Genomic DNA, 19,199 nt, shown 5'->3' on the forward strand with positions numbered 1-19,199 from the left:
AGAGCCTATGAGATGAGGGTATTGATAGAAGATGATTCTAGAGGATAAGTGGATAATGCTAAAAGACCTAGTATCATGGAGGACATTCATATCTTCTTAGGATAATGTTGCATGACCTAGTTTCATGGAGGACTTCCTATCTTGTTACCAATTTAATAGGAAATGTGTGGCATACTTGTTTGGTTATAACAGCAGGACTGTTGACTATTTATAAAACTAAATCACATATTAGGATGGCTAAATTCACTCACTCTACACAGGCCTTCCTTTTCTTAACCTGTGTTGCTCTTTTCCTATTATCACCGCATGCAGGAAATGTTACTTTTAGCTTCCCTCCTCTAACAGGTATAGAAAGGAAAAATGATGCCACATATCAAGAGAGTAATCAAGGAGCCCTGCAGCTTACACGAAATGAAGCATCAGGGAACCATAAGAATAGTTCCGGCTGGGCGTATTATACTGACCGTATTCCGCTATGGAATAGGTCTACTGGGGCTCTGGCCAATTTTTCAACTTACTTTCAATTCAATATTGATCTGAAAAATGAAATATACGATAATCATGGAGGTGGACTTGCGCTCTTCATGGCACCATTCGAACTGGAACCACCAGAGGACGCTTATGGTCGATTTCTTGGCTGGCTTAATGAGGAAATCTTTAAACAATCATCTTATCAGATGGTTGTTGTGGAGTTTGATACATACAACAATGATTGGGATCCTGATGACAATCATGTTGGAATCGACGTCAATAGCATTTTCTCGAAGTTCATTTTTTCGCTCAGTACATCCAGTCTATTCAATCGCTCTACACACCAAAATCTCACAAATGCGACATGGGAGGCCTGGGTGGATTATGATGGTGTAGAAAAGGTTATGCACTTCTTTCTCTAGTATAATTCTTCTAAACTCAAAATCCCTCTATTTAACCATACAATAGATTTGAGCAACTATCTACCAGAGTACATCAAGATTGGCTTCTCGGCTTCCATTGGAGAGTACACAAAGATGCACATCGTAAAAGTTTGGAATTTTACTTCTGAATATTCGTGGGAAGTCAGACCTCCTGGTGAATTACTTAGAAATGGCAATGCAAATAGATTTTCTGTGAAAGTTTATTTGATATGCGTGTTCTTCATTGTTGTGGTCCTATGTGGCTTCATAGTTGTTCGCTGGTGGCAGTATTTCAGAAAAAGGGGAAGAGAAGGTAAGGCTAGGGAAGAAAGCGATCCAGAGTTGGATGAATGTTGTTCTCATGGCCCTCGTAGCTTTTCCTACGCCAAGCTCAGTGCTGCGATAGGAAATTTCTGCGAGAAAGAAAAGCTTGGACAAGGTGGCTTCGGTAGCGTTTACAAAGGAATCCTGCCCGGCACCGAGAAGGTGCTGGCTGCGAAAAGAATAGCTCAAGGATCAAGACAAGGAATAAAGGAGTATGTCTCCGAAGTTCAAACAATTATCAGGTTGAGACACTGTAATCTTGTGCGGCTTTTAGGATGGTGCCACGAAAAGGGAGAGTTACTTCTGGTCTATGAGTACTTGCCAAATGGGAGTCTGGATAAATACATTTTTGGGGAAGAGGAGGATACGCTAGATTGGAGCCGAAGATATAGTATCGCCTATGACATTGCCTCTACTCTTGTTTACCTCCACGAAGAGTAGGACCAGCGTGTCGTTCATCAAGACGTGAAGGCAAGCAACGTAATGTTGGATTCTGATTTCAATGCGAAGTTGGGTGATTTTGGTTTGGCAAGACTGATGGAACGTGACCAAGAGGCTTCCCATATGACCATGGTGGCCGGCACGCGGGGGTATGTTGCTCAAGAGTGCTAGATAATAGGGAAAACTAGTCCAGAAGCTGACGTGTACAGCTTTGGGCCGGTTACACTAGAAATTGCCTTCGGAAGGTGGCCAGTTGATCACAGCCTTGAAGAACACAATTGTTTCCCTTTTCTTGTCAACATCTATTGCATACTGGACTTTCTGATGTACGGACCACTTTCATTCGTAGATAGCATTCCTGACAAATATAACACATCTTTGGCATTTTCAAGCTATCCAGTTGTTGTCAAAACTACATTTGGGATCTATAAAAATTATCTTTAAGAAATACAGTTGGGTTTTGTATATTTTCTCTGTTCTCTTGTCCACCTAAATTTATCCTCTTTTGGCTTGTAGGATGAGGTGTTTCAGGAACACGGTCTGTTGTTCTTGAATTTTCATTCTGGTGACTCATTTCCACAAATACAGGTAATGCTTGATTGTACCTCTCACTTGATTCAAAATCAACTTCATGTCTTCCTTGTGTTTCAAAATGAGATACTTCATCGGATGTTCGTTGATGAGTAATTCTATCCCTATTTTGTAATTCCAATTCTTGTATTTGCAATCCTACCCTTCTTCTTGCATCATTTAGTCGTCGGACTTCATTTTTCCTTCTTTCTTCTTCTCTTTCAGCTTGTGTCATTTTTTCTTGTCGTCGTCTACGATACTCTCTCTGGTATTCTCTCTGGTATGCTATTTGTTGCTCCATTTTGTATTGTCTTCTTTCTTGATCCAATTGGAAATTCATACTTGATTTATTCATTTCTATGAAATAAATTTGTAACCAAACATTAAAAAAATAGTAGATTTAGTAAATTATTTTTTATAAAATTGGTTTAAAATATCACATTAATTTAGTGGCATTGCACTTTAAATAAGACAGATATTTATTCATTTCTAATTAATAGTTTAACAATTCACAAATACATATAGGAGGAACATTTTTGTGTAGATAAGATCTACAAATATACTAAATACCAAATAGTCATGTATGTATAATACTAAATTTATTTAAGACAAAGGAAAAATAACATACGTTCATCAAAATTGATAAGTCGAACTGACAAATTTATAAAAAAAAATTATAATGTCAAATAATATGACTCCTAGATTTCATTATAGTGATGCAAAAACATGTGGAATTCATCAGTGAGGAAAAGGTTATTTTCGCCATCTATGTGCTCTTCATCATAGTAGTTGTCTTTCATAAATTCAAAGAACCCAAATGATTTCTTCCATGCGTCATGAATTTCCTTTGTATATTGTCCCATCTACAAGATTTGAGAATCTTGGACACCTCGAACATGAAAGTTCGCATTATGAATTTCATCTATAATTTTTTTACAAGACTCATAAATGATTGTTCCCAATCTATCCAAATAAGTTTGAACAATTTGGCTTGATTGCACCAAGTCGTTTGGAAGAAGTGGGCTTGTGATAGTGTTCTCAGAATTATTTTGTTGAGCATCCATAGTTAATTTTTTTCTAATATCTATAATTTAAGGATAAAAAATGGTCAACATCAAAATGACAAGAATTAAGCTATACATATATAGCAATAAATTGGTATTTGAAAGAGAAGAAGATTTCTTTGATTCTTTCCTATTGACATAATTCTATGCATTTAATTTCTATTAACAAAAAACTTATATCTTCTTAATATTATTTATATAATGTTCTAATCTTTGATTTAAAAATTTAAAAGTAAAACCTAACTTCAAATATTAAGGAGAAAATAGATAACATTTCATGAAATATTGTTTTTTATTTTCTTCATATTTTGATAGACGTTAAAATTGAGATTTATAAGTAGAATAAAATTTATAAAAATTAAAAGACATTCTTAAATATAAAATTTAATTTTCCTGATGCATCATTTCATTTAAATGTGTATTAATCTTTCAGACTTAGTTGATAGATCTAATTGAACTTTTCTAATCTATTTTAATATAAGGTTGAAATTTATAAATTTGAGAAAATTTGAACAAAATGTTAGAGATATATCAAGGCCTAGGACCTACTTCTTACATACATCACAAGAGAAGGTAGAGACCACGTCATTTCTATTCTAACAAAGTTTTTAAGAATTTTTTTTTCATAAATTTTGTTCTTTAAAAATACATAACTAAATGATAACTATAATTTTAAACTTTCTTTTATTATCAAGCAATACAAAATTATTTTCCCATAAGTCTATTCTCAAAAGATGCATAACAACAATACAATAATATTAATCAATCAATATAACATGAAAAATAGTATAATCTAAAATTTTACATATAAAAAATGATCTATCTATTAAAAAGATTACTACTCATTAATAAAAATTAATGTATCATGCATTATAAATATATAAATTAATTATAATTGTACATGTGTATGTATGTTTATTTATCTAAACTTGAATGTTTGATAAACTATATCATGGATTGGTTTCAAATCAATTTTCTATTTCTTAAAAAAGCAACTCATATTTTTATTAAAGAGTTTCCTTAAAGTATTAGATTTAAATTGCTTCATGATGTATAATGAGCTTATCTAAATTATTCTACTACTATTTAATATCATGATAGTAGTTGATAAAACATATAATAGTATAATTAGCTAATCTCAAATCCATCTACTTTTATTTAATAGTACAATAATAGTTCATAGGACCTATAGCATATAATTAGTTGATTAAAAATTCTTCTACTTTTGTTGAAAATCTTAATAATAGTTTGTAGGATTTATAACTGATATAAATCTCATCTACTTTTATTTAACATCATGATAATAGTTCACATGATCCATACTATATAATTAGTTGATCTAAAATCTATCTACTACTCTTCAACATGATGATGATAGTTCATAGAATGCAACACTTATATAAAGATTTAAAATCTTACAAGATTAAATCTAAAAACAGTGTTGAACCCATCTACTACTACATTTTTAATTCTTGTTAAAATATTTTGAATATTAATTTAACTAAATCATAATTTTATACTAATATATTTCTCGAGAACAAATTATTTATTTAAATAAATTTTTAAAATTGTAAAACATTTAATTATAAAAAATTGCAAACAATTATTATTATTAATCCACATAGTAAATAAATCTAACCAAATTTAAAAGGTTTTCTAATATCAATAATTTGAGAGCATATCTAAATTTTAACAATTTAACATGAAAAATAGTACAGTCTAAAATTTTATATATTAAAATTGATCTATCTATTAGAAAGATTACTACTCATTAATAAAAATTAAAAATTAAAACATATAATTATAAAAATTACAAACAATTACCATTATTAATGTTATTTTAAAATAGCTTTGTAATGTTATTTTAATAATAGATAGAGGAATATAATCATTGATTCAAATAATCTAATGAAGAAGTCAGATTAATTAATACTATAATATCTAAATTCTAAAATTCTAATGTTTTGAATGAAGAGAAAGAAATAGAAAGAAATCTCCAATTGCGTAGAAAGTTTAATATAACAAAGTTTCTAAGAAAATTTAAGGAAAGTATGTAGATTTCAAAATAGGAAAAAACTACACAATAAAAGTTTCTAAAATGGAAGAAATAAAAAGCTACAATGTTTCTAATTGAGAAGAATTTCTATTCTATCAAAGTTTCTAAGAAAAATTAAGGAAATTATAGAGCTTTGAAAATAAGAAAAAAAAACACAATAAAAGTTTCAAAAATAGAAGAAATCAAAACACATAAACATACATACTTAGAATAATGATCCTATTGGTCAATCCAATGTTGAATAGAAATCATAATATTGATGTTGTTACTCAATCCAATGTTGAATAGAAATCAGAATATCGATCCTGTTGTTCAATACAATGTTGAATAAAAAAGAAAATAGGCTCTTGCCATATATAATGTTGATGTGTGATGGTTCAACTTCAAAGAATTGAAAACATGTAACACGTAAAAATGGAGCATAAGGCAAGACATTTGGTTTTCTTGTCATAATAGATTATTGCCTTTCTTCTTGCTCGAGTGAATGACGAAGAAATATATTTAGAAAAGTCTAAATGTGTCTTCACACTATCAGCAATAAACTGTTATTTGATTACAACCCAATTGGACCTGACGTTTGCAATTACGGACTTGCACGACGCGTGTTTAGTGTTTGGAAATATCGAAGTGTTCAAACCAAAAATACAGTATGGTTAATGAGGGAATGGGAAGCGTCAATGTTAAGCATTGCTGGTCAAGTCCGAATGGAATTTCAGTAAAGGACATGGTATAACTATTCAAATACCTATCAATTTTTTTCAAAATGTTAGATTGTTTACAAAGAAATGTGCTCCCATTTTAGAAGCCTCTCACTTTAATTAATGCCTCTTAGAGAAAAAAAACTGACAAGGCATTAAAATGCTATACAAAAAAATGGATGTCTATGATATCTGGCATTTGTGGACCATGCCTATTTGCCTCGAAAAGACTAAACTAGTGGAACATCACAACAAGAACCCTAGAGAGTTTCACCCTGTTCGATGTTTTTCATTTGTAATGGCCAAAGGCATTCCACGACAAATTCTGTAGCGGATGACATCGAAAATATTTCTCTTGCACACTCTTCATATCTTAACCAAGACCTTGATGGAACTTGCGTGTCGTCGAGGTTTCATCATCACTAACAATTTCCTAGGTCTTATCGGTAAAATAATAATAATGAAATTTAACGCAACATGGAGAGGCCTATGTGTTCGTTGGTATGTCAAAATGTAATCACCCGACCAACCGCATTAAGAAATGCTCAACTTCTATGTATTTTCTAGGGAATTCCGAATCATAAAATCAGTAAATAAAATAGAGACAACAAACTAATGAGGAATTTAACATTTTATAAAATGACTTGACTCATATGCTAACCACCATCTTCTGCACCATGTCTGTCTGCCTTCACAAAGACTGAAATGTAATATCAAACAAGAAGCCCATGAATTTCAACGTCAGTTTTCTACTTTGTTAGAATATCCACAAGGATTTCCACTAAGAATTTCATATCATTTGATATAGAAAACACTTTTCCATCTGGTGTCCCAAGATTACAGTTTGGCAAGATGAGTGGAATATTAGTTGGGAGGGTTTAAAGATATTTAGTCAAATGTTGTGAAGTGAGCAATATCGGGTGAAATTTTATATTATATCATTTAAGGATAAGGTGCTCAGTATTATATGTGTATCATATGTGTTTTAAATTTTAAAATAGTAAACAAGATTAGCATTAAAATATCAAGAGCACCATATTGGTCTAGAGTATTTTCTCTTCCATGCGAGATACCCAAATACAAATAACAAAGAGTGATTGTCACTATATCACACCTTTTAAGCTATATGAAAAATTCTAGATGATGCACTCCACATTGGATGGTTAATGTTAAACTCAATGATGTTCCAACAAGGTAGTGAATCCTCCATCGGTCGTTGCATATACCTATGCACTTAATCAACTCTTCTAATACATTCATCCTTACTCTAATATTAGAAATCTAAAATCTTTCTCTAGCTCACAAATATGATACAGTGCAATACATTTGAAAAGATGAGAAATTTTTAAATGGAGAAATCACAATATATATAAACTTGCCTACCACCAAAAAAATAATGCCCTATACATTACCGAACTTGTAGACACTAAGATAGATAATAACAGAAAAAAGAGTTTAAATAAATGGAAAACTACAACATCATCTAACAGCTATCCTAATGGTTGTATAATTTTTGAGTGGCATGGAAGAAATAGCCACCACAAATAGAATAACAAAATCTTCATAATTTTTCAAATTTAAATAACAGAAACCAACGACTTAAGAATTCTAATCATAGAAAAACAAATGCAATCATCTCTCCTTTATCATAAAATCTAAAGACTGCACTACAAAATGGGGGAAATCATACCAGAGTTAAGCTCTCCTATAGTAGATATCCTTAACAAACCTAGTATTTGTACAACTTAACACATAATCTCAATGTGGAAGTGGGAGAAAACCTTACACAAATTTATCTACAAAAGTGTATTTAGGAACAATCTGGAACTATAAATGGAAAGGCATTCACCCACGGCAGTTGTAACTATAGTATTAAATGTCATATTTAAAAAGTATTAAGTAATCTTACATTGTCCTTGCATTTAAGTTGTCTATTTTATCTTTCCAGTCCACTCTAGCCTGGGCAATAAAAAAAACATTACAATGTGTTAATAAATTTAAACTGCCATTTGTTCATTGGTTGGAATAGTTTTCTTTTAAAATTCTTAATAGATAAATTATAAAACCAATAGTGAAATGCATACGAACTAATGAGAAAATAAGAATAATTAATAAAAATGAAATTAAAAATATGTATGCACTACATATTATAGGATAAATTCTATTGATGTGTGATATTGCTATCAAGATTTAACTGTGTAGTTTTAGAGTCAAACTTATTGACCCATGTTTCATGAGTAGTGATTCAACATGAATCCATCCCTCATTAGAATAAATAGAATTATTGGTTTCTGAAATTAAAAACTCTGCATATTGTAGGAAAAACTGTTCTACTATCTTTTTGATTGAGGTTTTTGGTGTTTGACTTTTAATTTTTCTTAGTATCCTATTTGGTAACCATGCCACTTTCTTATAGTTTTTCAAACCCATTGAGCTAAATAAAAAATAAATTAAATCGATGTAAATTCTCTCAACTCATTAGATTTTTTGTATTTCTGCATGGCTCTAGTAATGATTTACTCTACAAAGAAATCCCTATATATCTTACGCCAAAACTTGCAATCCATCAAGTAGTCTCTTGAAGTGTAAATAAATGCTCATATGATGATAATATTTTTGGAAACAATGCAATATATTTTTTCGCTCATTTTAGCATTTGAAAAAATATATACATGCTTAGGTCTCTGCATGGATTTCTATTTGGAATTGCTTAAGATTTGTTTATCAATTATTATTTTTCTAGTATACAACATCAAAATATTTACAAACATGGCAAATTTTGAGTCTACTATAATTTGATTTTGTGCATTTCGTGAATAAATATTTTCCAATATCAACCGTCTATCAAAAAAAATTTCATGCATGGTGACATTTTCTCAACTCACTCAATGAGTACATTTTTGTTTGCAAATTCAGAATTTCTCACATTTTGGGGCCCTATTCTTACAATGGTAAGGGATAAAAGTAGCATTGGGGACCTTAAATTACAAATGGAACAACAAAAAAACTTAAAAATAGGTTTCCTCTTGTCTTATATTGCCTCAAAATAAAATTAAAAAAATAAATTTTCATTTGTCATTAAATGTTTAATTTTTTTAAAATTGTTTATTCTGAAATTATGTCTAATTACTGATAATTTTTGTAATTTGGATAAATAAATGTATATAATTTTAATAATCCTTAGAGGACTTAGATTAGTCTGGTTTAAATTAAATATATATGTCCTAAGCTAAATGAGTAAAGATATAATAATTGAGCTTGTATGTTTGACAAAGATATAACTCTGTTATTGGCATGGGCTTTTGAGTGTTGTAGCTGGTAGACATCAATGGAGTTGTCCTTTTCTCAACTGGTATGTTTTATGAAATCATTGTATATAGAGCATGACACTGGAACTATTATACTACTACATCCTAAACTAAATGAGTAAAGATATAATAATTTAGTCTAAGACATTCAAAGTAAAGGTGTAGGTGGGAGCTTGTATGTTTGACAAAGATATAACTCTGCTATTGGCATGGGCTTCTGAGTGTTGTAGGTGGTAGACATCAATGGAGTTATCCTTTTATTAATTAATATGTTTCATGAAATCATTGCATATAGAGCACGACATTATTAGAACTATTATACTGTTGCCAGCCTATGAATATGTTTTTGCTACTATTCTTGATTTCCTCTTCATGCCCTCTTGACTCCACATGTCATATACAGGCTTGTTTCTCTTCACAAGAGTGCACATATACTTACAGGTCAAGCATGTTAAATACTCCTATTGTCTGAGACTATAAAGCTTAACACATAGAAAATAATATTTATTTACAATATGTGTAATTCTAGTTTCTATGATATTAAAATTTCCATCAGAGGTCCTACTGATTCCATTTGTCCCTCCTCATTAATACAACTAAATTGGTATTCCCCTAAGCTTCCATTAACATTTGCAAGAACCATGCGATCTTGAACAACACTATAGCCATGATTGTTGTCAAGTCTTCCGTCATTTTACATATTATCACAAGTACCTACAAGTAAAATTTCATGCAATTTAAAGTTCAATGTTGTATGCATTATCTTCAATTCCATTCCTAGACTTCTTAAGATGTCCCTATGATGCACCTGCATCATGAACTTCATGAATCATTTCTACATTTGATGTTTTCTCCATGCTTAATGTCCAATTTTTGTTATAATTTGAATCATTGTGCTAAGATGGGAGCTCTAATTTTGTAAAAATGTAGGCTCCATCAAGATCAACAAAAGCATTTAAAGTAATACCAAAGAAGAAACTAAAGCAAAGAAATGAATTCTTGTAAATAAAAGGATCCTAGCAACCTGTGCAAAGGAGAAGAAAATAAATGTCAATTGAATTACAAGAGTGTAATCATTGATAATGAGGACAATTTTTCCATAGAAAGTCAAATTATGATATTGCTAAGAGGGTTTTATAATATAATCATTTGTTAATAAAGAAGGCAAATTTTAAATTCTAGAAAAACTGAGAAAGATGTAAGTTAGAGGCATTTCCTTGTAGATGATCATATTATGATTTATGATGAATCCATAAAGGCTAGATTTCTTTTCTTCTCTTAATATATATCGATAGAGAAATCTAGAAACCCCTTGGATCCATGTATTTGGGGTTCCATTAGAGGAAAAAATAGGAGATAGAATAGTAGCCCATATGGTTGCTCCATATGCTAGAAAAACCATGCTCTTTCGTAGGAAACTCATGTCCAAAGGTTTCAAAAGAATGTGTAAAACATTTAATTTTCTTTTACATAAAAAATGCATTTTATGGTCCAAAAAAAAGCTTAATAGGTCATTGCTGATATGTACTTATGTTCTTCTTGCTTATTTGTATGACATTTAAACACAGTACGCTGATTGTATGTTATCATTGGCTGGCCCATCTTGTCCATTGTTAGAGAAGGTTATTTTATTGTTGTGAATCCACTGCGTGTTGTGTAGATGGAATGATAGAAAAACCAAGTAGAAAGAAAGATCTACTTTATATTATACTATTAGTCAAATATTTGTTTTAAAAATTGGCATAGATATGCTATTTTATAAGTTTGGATATCTTAAAGTGACACAAAAAATTCTGAAGATGAGGTAGAAAAGACATTAATTGCTAAAAAAGATTTGGAGAATGAGCATAGAATGCTTGGATCAATGTATTGTCCAAAAAAGCATGACACAAGAGATTTCAACAGAGAATACCTAGACCAACACATTTTCCACAAAGTTATGACACAAGAAAGTTCAATGGAAGACTTTCTAAAAGAAAATGGAATCAAACACTGATTTCCAAAATAGAAAGCTTGGATTAGGAATTAAATTAAGATCAAAAAATTCATATTTTCTAAACTTCGAGTACAAATACATTGAAAAAAAATATAGCATGATAGCCATGGTATGCTTAGCATAACCTATACAGTCAACTAAGAGAAACTGAAAAAAATACTTTAACACTCAAACCATCTAAAATGAATCCTTATTATTTTGTAACTATATATAATAATTGATGACTACTTCTTTTGCAAATTTTTGGTTGTATTGAATCAAGCTATGGCAATTACTTCCTTGAATTTCATGCTTTTTTAAGTTTTAGCTACTATCATGCCTTATTTTATTTGGATATCCAAGTTTAAAGCTTGGTTGCAGACAAATTCTGCAGTAGCATGTTTGCACCAGTTTTTGGAAGGTCAACTACTGTATTTTAAAAGCCTTACCTCTACATACTAGATAGACATCTGTATGCTAGACAATAGTCTGCCTTGGTTAGTTAAGCATGGTGAGCTTGTATTTTACTATAGATTGTAGCATTTGATCAACAAAACATTTATGCATTTTACTTATATCCCATTCACATTTTGTGTCATAATCATTATTGAAAGCATGAATACCATATCATTCAAGCCAATGGTAAGACAAACTCTTGACACAAAGTTTGGTCATTACTTGACTTGGCTTTAATATGTTGAGGGGAAGCACATGGTACAAGTGGTTGCAAGAAGAACCTCTTATAGAATTATCACATGAATAAAGTATGAGACAAATCTCAAACCACATTGTATGGTTCTTTGACCTTTCCTCTTATTTTCATAACTAGTGGTTGGTCAATAAAAAAAGGGGAAGTTTGGTTTAATGTTTAAATACTAATAGTTGCCAACTAGACTTTAATGTTTAAACACTTCTTTCAGTGAGTCTATTCTTTTCTCATATATTTCTATTTAAATAGAATAATTCAATTTTCACCATGGAGCTTCTTATTACATTGGAGACCATCATTCCTTAAGGAGAGATGTGATAAATATTCCTCATGGCATTCCCAATCAAAGAGAAATAGCACTGACCCAAGCTTATTCTGATCTATCTAGAAAAAATAGTGTCTAAGTGTCACAATCCTTCCATCACACCCCATTAATCCCGTCAACCAACTTTCAAAGTTATGTCAAGCCTTAGTGCCCAAGAATGTCTCCTCTTCTAGCTCAATAATCTATGCCCAATTTTAACTTAAATAGCTCAATGCTCTCTTGGAGCTATTTGGAATTTGGTAGATTCATGGTAGTGAGCTCTCCAATGAAAAGACTTCCATATGCTAGGGCCATAAAATATCTTCTCAAGACTACTGCTGACCCAAGCACTATATTTATTTAGGTATAAAGTTTAAACTGTGTGAAATCTTTTAGTCACGAATCACTACCTCTATCTCAAGTGGGTATATACATTATTGAGACTTGCCTTAAATTATGCAAGCCGGTGAACCCTACAATGACCATAAATGTCTGTAGAGGCTAGGGAATATGGATGCTATTAGAACTACATAATAAATTGATAGGCAAGATCCTAGCTTAGATGTTGCTAGTGAAACAATTGTAGTTTCATCCCTAGTGTTATGTAGCATGAACCCTTCCTATTCCAAGAGGTACATTTGTGCTTCCATCATGGTAAATTTTTAGTAGCTTCATGAATGCAAGCTATATTATTTTCTATTTTTTTTGTTGAGGATCTCATCAACCTTCCTATTCTAGACTTTTTTATTTCATTGAAAAGCATAGATGATCTTATAGTAACTCGCTTAAGTCTACAATCTCTCCATTCTATTGCTCTTCTTATGAGTTAGAGGTAAAAGTAAATAAATATGGTATGTTATTAGATTATAGTACAACGGAATATTAGTTGAATTGATTTTCTTGGGTGATCTCTTAGGATGAACTATTGTGGAGCTGGGTGGATATATAAAGTATTAAAAAGTGTAAACTATTTGATTTACATTCAAGAAAATGGCTAGAGTTTCTGAGCTCATGAATTAGACAATATACATGGGTGGTTCAGTAAACAATTATCACATGCTAATAACTATATCTATCTACTATTCCTGGAACATCAACTTCTAGAACTAAATACACACTAGGTTGGATAAAAATTACTTTATCCGACTGAATGGATTCTACTGTTGTGATAGAAATCCAAAAACCTAAAACTAGTGTTTATAGCTTGTCAAAACTATTCAGATGCATCCTCCTTCAAATAGGAATGACAATGCTCGACTTAAACCAACAAGTATTCGGTATAAACTGCTCTTACTTTGAAGGCCTTGTGCATCCAGTGAGATTTTATTCAACTCGCAACAAAAAAATTATATTATAATGGATATTTTCTTCCTACACCCTTACTGCACCCTTCTTCCCTATTTTCTTCCTCTTCACATCTCCCTATCATTACCCCACAACCCCACTTCTCTTTCTTGTTCACAATAGCCTACCTAATTTCCAATGCACTCCCCTATTTTATTACACTCAATTTGGCTTGTTTTTAAGTTCTTAAAAAATTTCTTCCATCATCTTCCCTATGGAAATTCAACTTCTACTTGATGTATATTTTTGTGTTTAGAATTTGAGTTTAATGGTCTTCTTGGGAAACAATCTAAAATTGATTCAATAAATTAGTTACTTTTAAAGGCTTTCAGTCTTGGCATATGTGGTGATGAAAAATACTTGTCATGCCTGTGTTTACTTCCACATTAGGTGTACATGTGCATGAGGTCAATTGTAGCTAAAATCTTTCTCTGTTGTTGTATGTGCATACCCATTTCCAAAGCCTCAAGTCGGCACATGTAGAGAACATACTTGTAAAGGCTTTTTAATTAGAGTTTAGTTCTTTTAAAACTATCAAAAGCTTTAGCCTTTTAAGCAACATTTGAAACCATGTATTAAAGTTTACAATTAAAACAAGTTTAAGTTCCATCTAATTTGTTTCAACATCTATTTGATGAGTATGCAATCTTGAGTGCGAGATGTAAAGCTACCAAAGCCTATAAACATCTATCCACATGAAAGTCTCAAGTCATCATCAATGTTCCTACTCATTGAATCAGTGTGCCTTGCTCCCTTCTTGTATCTCTTATTTGTAAAACCTTAGACTATTATTTTTCCTTATTTTAAAAGGTGCTAGCTCAATGGATGAGCCCCTTCATTACAAGAAAGGGATGGTGGTTCAAATCCATCATGCCTTAACATGAATTAATTAATTACATTGCACTATATATATATATATATATATATATATATATATATATATATATATATATATATGTATATATATATATATGTATATTTATATATATATAGAACTTATTATTTTGATACCATCTTTTCTCTAACTATTTTCAAGAAGAAAATAAGAGAGATTAAAGACGTTTCTATAAGAAAAAATTAAAATCATCTCTAAGACACAATAATAGTGTTGTTCCTTATTGTCTTTCTAAGACAATAGTCTAAGACACTCACTTAAAGACAATACTTAAGAAAATACACAACTTTTTTTTTGTCTCCATTTACAATAATTTACTCAAAAATTATCTCCAATATTATCTTAAAACCCCCCTTCATGTTGTAGTGATCACACAATGTCCTAATCTTTTAAAAAAAGATTCATCTTCCATTTTGATCAAAAGAGAGTGACCTCAGCTCCTTTAAGTGCTCTTGTTTTCTAGGAAATTCCGGATCATAATATTAGAGAAAACAAACTCACGATGTTATACGGAAAATTGGACGTTTATGATATCCGACATTTTGTTGGCCATGCCTATTCGCCTTGAAAAGACTAAACTTGCGGAACGTTGCAACAAGAACCGCTGAGAATTTCAACGTATTCGATGTGTTTCTTTAGCGGATGACATCGAAAATTCTGTAGCGGATGACATCGAAAATATTTCTCTTGCATGCTCTTCATGATAAATCAACGTCAATGAAGACCTCGATGCTTATCCGTCACAAAACAATAATGAAATTTAACGCAACACGAAGAGGCCTATTTGTTCGTTGGTAGGCCAAAATGGAATCACCCGACCAACTGCAAGAAATGCTTAACTTCTATGTGTTTTCTAGGAAATGCCGAATCATAAAATCAGTTAGTTATCTAGAGAGAACAAACTAACGAGGCATTTAACATTTTGTAGAAACAACTCCACTTATATGCTATCCACCGTTTTGTCCACCATGCTCGCCTGCCTTCATAAAGATTGAAATGGAATATCAAACGAGAATCCCGTGTATTTCACAATTAGTTTGTACTTCGTTAGAATATCCACAAGGATTTCCACCAAGAAATATACGTTGCTTGATATCAGAAAGAGTTTTCTTGGGCTCTGATCCCTACATCCAGGAAGAGCTCGATGAAACCTGCGGGCCATCGAAGGTCCATCCCGACTAACGAATGGGCAGGTCCTAATCCTGTAAGATAATAATGAAGAGAGAGGCCTATGTGTTCATTCCTATCTCAAAATGGAATCGGTTGAACAATTGTAATAGCCTTCTTCCTATGAAAGGCACTACAAAATATAATTGCTAACAAATTACCCTCATAGACCCTCTAAATCACATATTAGGATGGCTAAATTCACTCACCCTACATGGGCCTGCCTTTTCTTAACCTGTGTTGCTAAACTAAATTCACTCACATATTAGGATCATTATTCTGAGTATGTATGTTTATGTGTTTTGATTTCTTCTATTTTTGAAACTTTTATTGTGTTTTTTTTTCTTATTTTCAAAGCTCTATAATTTCATTATTCTGAGTATGTATGTTTATGTGTTTTGATTTCTTCTATTTTTGAAACTTTTATTGTGTTTTTTTTTCTTATTTTCAAAGCTCTATAATTTCCTTAATTTTTCTTAGAAACTTTGATAGAATAGAAATTATTCTCAATTAGAAACATTGTAGATTTGTATTTCTTTGATTTTAGAAACTTTTATTGTGTAGATTTTTCCTATTTTGAAATGTGTATAGTTTTCTTAAATTTTCTTAGAGACTTTGTTATATTAGAAATTCTACTCAATTGCATATTTCTTTCTATTTCTTTCTCTTCATTCAAAATATTAGATTTTTAGAATTTAGATATTATAGTATTAATTAATCTGACTCCTTCATTAGACTATTTGAATCAGTGATTATATTCCTCTATCTATTATTAAAATAACATTACAAAGCTATTTTAAAATAACAGTAATAATGGTAATTGTTTGCAATTTTTATAATTATATGTTTTAATTTTTAACTTTTATTAATGAGTAGTAATATTTTTAATAGATAGATCAATTTTAATATATAAAATTTTAGATTTTACTATTTTTCATGTTACTTATATCATTCTTAAGTTTGGACATATTAAAGTGACACAAAAAATTCTGAAGATGAGGTAGAAAAGACATCAATTGCTAAGAAAGATTTGGAGAATGAGCATAGAATGCTTGGATCATTGTATTGCCCAAAAAAGCATGACACAAGAGATTTCAACAGAGAATACCTAGACCAACACATTGTCGACAAAGTTATGACACAAGAAAGTTCAATGGAAGACTTTCTAAAAAAAAACGGAATCAAACAATCATTTCCATAATAGCAAGCTTGGATTAGGAATTAAATTAAGATCCAAAAATTCATATTTTATAAACTTGGAGTCCAAATACATTGAAAAAAAATATAGCATGATAACCTTGGTATGCTTAGCATAACCTATACAGTCAACTAAGAGAAACTGAAAAAATTGACTTTAACACTCAAACCATCTAAAATCAATTCTTATTATTTTGTAACTATATATAATTATTGATGACTACTTCTTTTGCAAATTTTTGGTTGTATTGAATCAAGCTATGACAATTACTTCCTTGAATTTCATTCTTTTTGAAGTTTTAGCTACTATGATGGCTTTTTTTATTTGGATATCCAAGTTTAAAGCTTGGTTGTAGACCAATTTTGCAGTAGCATTTTTGCACCATTTGTTGGAAGGTCAACTACTGAATTTTAGAATGAATACATTAAATGCTATTAACATTTATGCATTTTACTTATATCCCATTCACATTTTGTGTCATAATCATTATTGAAAGCATGAATACCATATTGTTCAAGCCAATGGTAAGACAAACTCTTGACACAAAGTTTGGTCATTACTTGACTTGGCTTTAATATGTTGAAGGGAAGCACATGGTACATGTGGTTGCAACAAGAACCTCTTATAGAATTATCACATGAATAAAGTGTGAGACAAATCTCAAACCACATTGTATGGTTCTTTGACCTTTCCTCTTATTTTCATAACTAGTGGTTGGTCAATAAAAAAAGGGTAAATTTGGTTTAATGTTTAAATACTAATAGTTTCCAACTAGATTTCACAAGGTCTAAGTAAACTTTCTGTAGATCATTTAGGAGGACCTTGACTTGCGATTATTTCTTATGCAAATAAGTTTAAATTTTCTTTCCACTTAATTTTTTTTTAGAATATAGGAAAAACCAATGATTCCTTAATCTTCCAACATTTCTTTCAGTGAGTCTATTCTTTTCTCATATATTTCTATTTAAATAGAATAATTCAATTTTCACCATGGAGCTTCTCATTACATGGGAGACCATCATTCCTTAAGGAGAGATGTGATAAATATTCCTCACGGCATTCCTAATCAAAGAGAAATAGCACTGACCCAAGCTTATTCTGATCTATCAAGAAAAAATAGTGTCTAAGTATCACAATCCTTCCATCACACCCCATTAACCCCGTCAACCAACTTTCAAAGTTATTTCAAGCCCTAGTTCCCAAGAATGTCTCCTCTTCTAGCTCAATAATCTATGCCCAATTTTAACTTAAATAGCTCAATGCTCTCTTGGAGCTATTTAGAATTTTTTAGATTCATGGTACTGAGCTCTCCAATGAAAAGACTTCCATATGCTAGGGCCATAAAATATCTTCTCAAGACTACTGCTCACCCAAGCACTATATTTGGTTAGGTATAAAGTTTAAACTATGTGAATGCTTGTAGTCATGAATCACTATCTCTATCTCAAGTGGGTAGATACATTATTGAGACTTGCCTTAAATTATGCAAGCCGATGATCCCTACAATGACCATAAATGTCTTTAGAGGCTAGGGAATATGGATGCTATTAGAACTACATATAAAATTGATAGGTAGGATCCTAGCTTAGATGTTGCTAGTGAAACAACTGTAGTTTCATCCCTAGTGTCCTGTAGCATGAACCTTTCCTATTCCAAGAGGCTCATTTGTGCTTCCATCATGGTAAATTTTTAGTAGCTTCATGAATGCAAGCTATATTATATTCTTTTTTTTTTTTGTTGAGGAGCTCATCAACCTTCCTATTCTAGATTTTTTTATTTCACTGAAAAGCATAGATGATCTTATAGTAACTCGCTTAAGTCTACAATCTCTCCATTCTATTGCTCTTCTTATGAGTTCGTTGGTAGGCCAAAATGGAATCATCTGACCAACTGCAAGAAATGTCGAATCATAAAATTAGTTTGTTATCTAGAGAACAAACTAACAAGGCATTTAACATTTTGTAGAAACAACTCGACTTATATGCTATCCACCGTCTTGTGCACCATGCCCACTTGCCTTCATAAAGATTGAAATGGAATATCAAACGAAAAGCCCATGTATTTCACAATTAGTTTGTACTTCATTAGAATATCCACAAAGATTTCCACCAAGAATTATACGTTGCTTGATATCAAAAAGAGTTTTCTTGGGCTCTGATCCCTACGTCCACGAAGAGCTCGATGAAACCTTTCGGCCATCGAAGGTCCATCCTGACTAATGAATCTACAGGTCCTAATCCTGTAAGATAATAA

General features: G+C 31.3%; 1 protein-coding gene across 1 annotated transcript; it reads left to right on the forward strand.

The window, feature by feature from the left end:
* Positions 1–233: 233 nt before the first annotated feature.
* Positions 234–1,658, forward strand: LOC149558563 (L-type lectin-domain containing receptor kinase IX.1-like). Its single transcript, XM_089830926.1, has 2 exons — positions 234–861; positions 961–1,658. The coding sequence occupies exons 1-2, from the start codon at positions 234–236 to the stop codon at positions 1,656–1,658; spliced, it is 1,326 nt and encodes a 441-aa protein (XP_089687052.1).
* The last annotated feature ends 17,541 nt before the right edge of the window (positions 1,659–19,199 follow it).

The sequence above is a fragment of the Cupressus sempervirens genome, chromosome 5 (genome assembly GCF_028749045.1).
Source record: "Cupressus sempervirens isolate cs-2001-9-10 chromosome 5, ASM2874904v1, whole genome shotgun sequence".
NCBI lineage: Eukaryota > Viridiplantae > Streptophyta > Pinopsida > Cupressales > Cupressaceae > Cupressus > Cupressus sempervirens.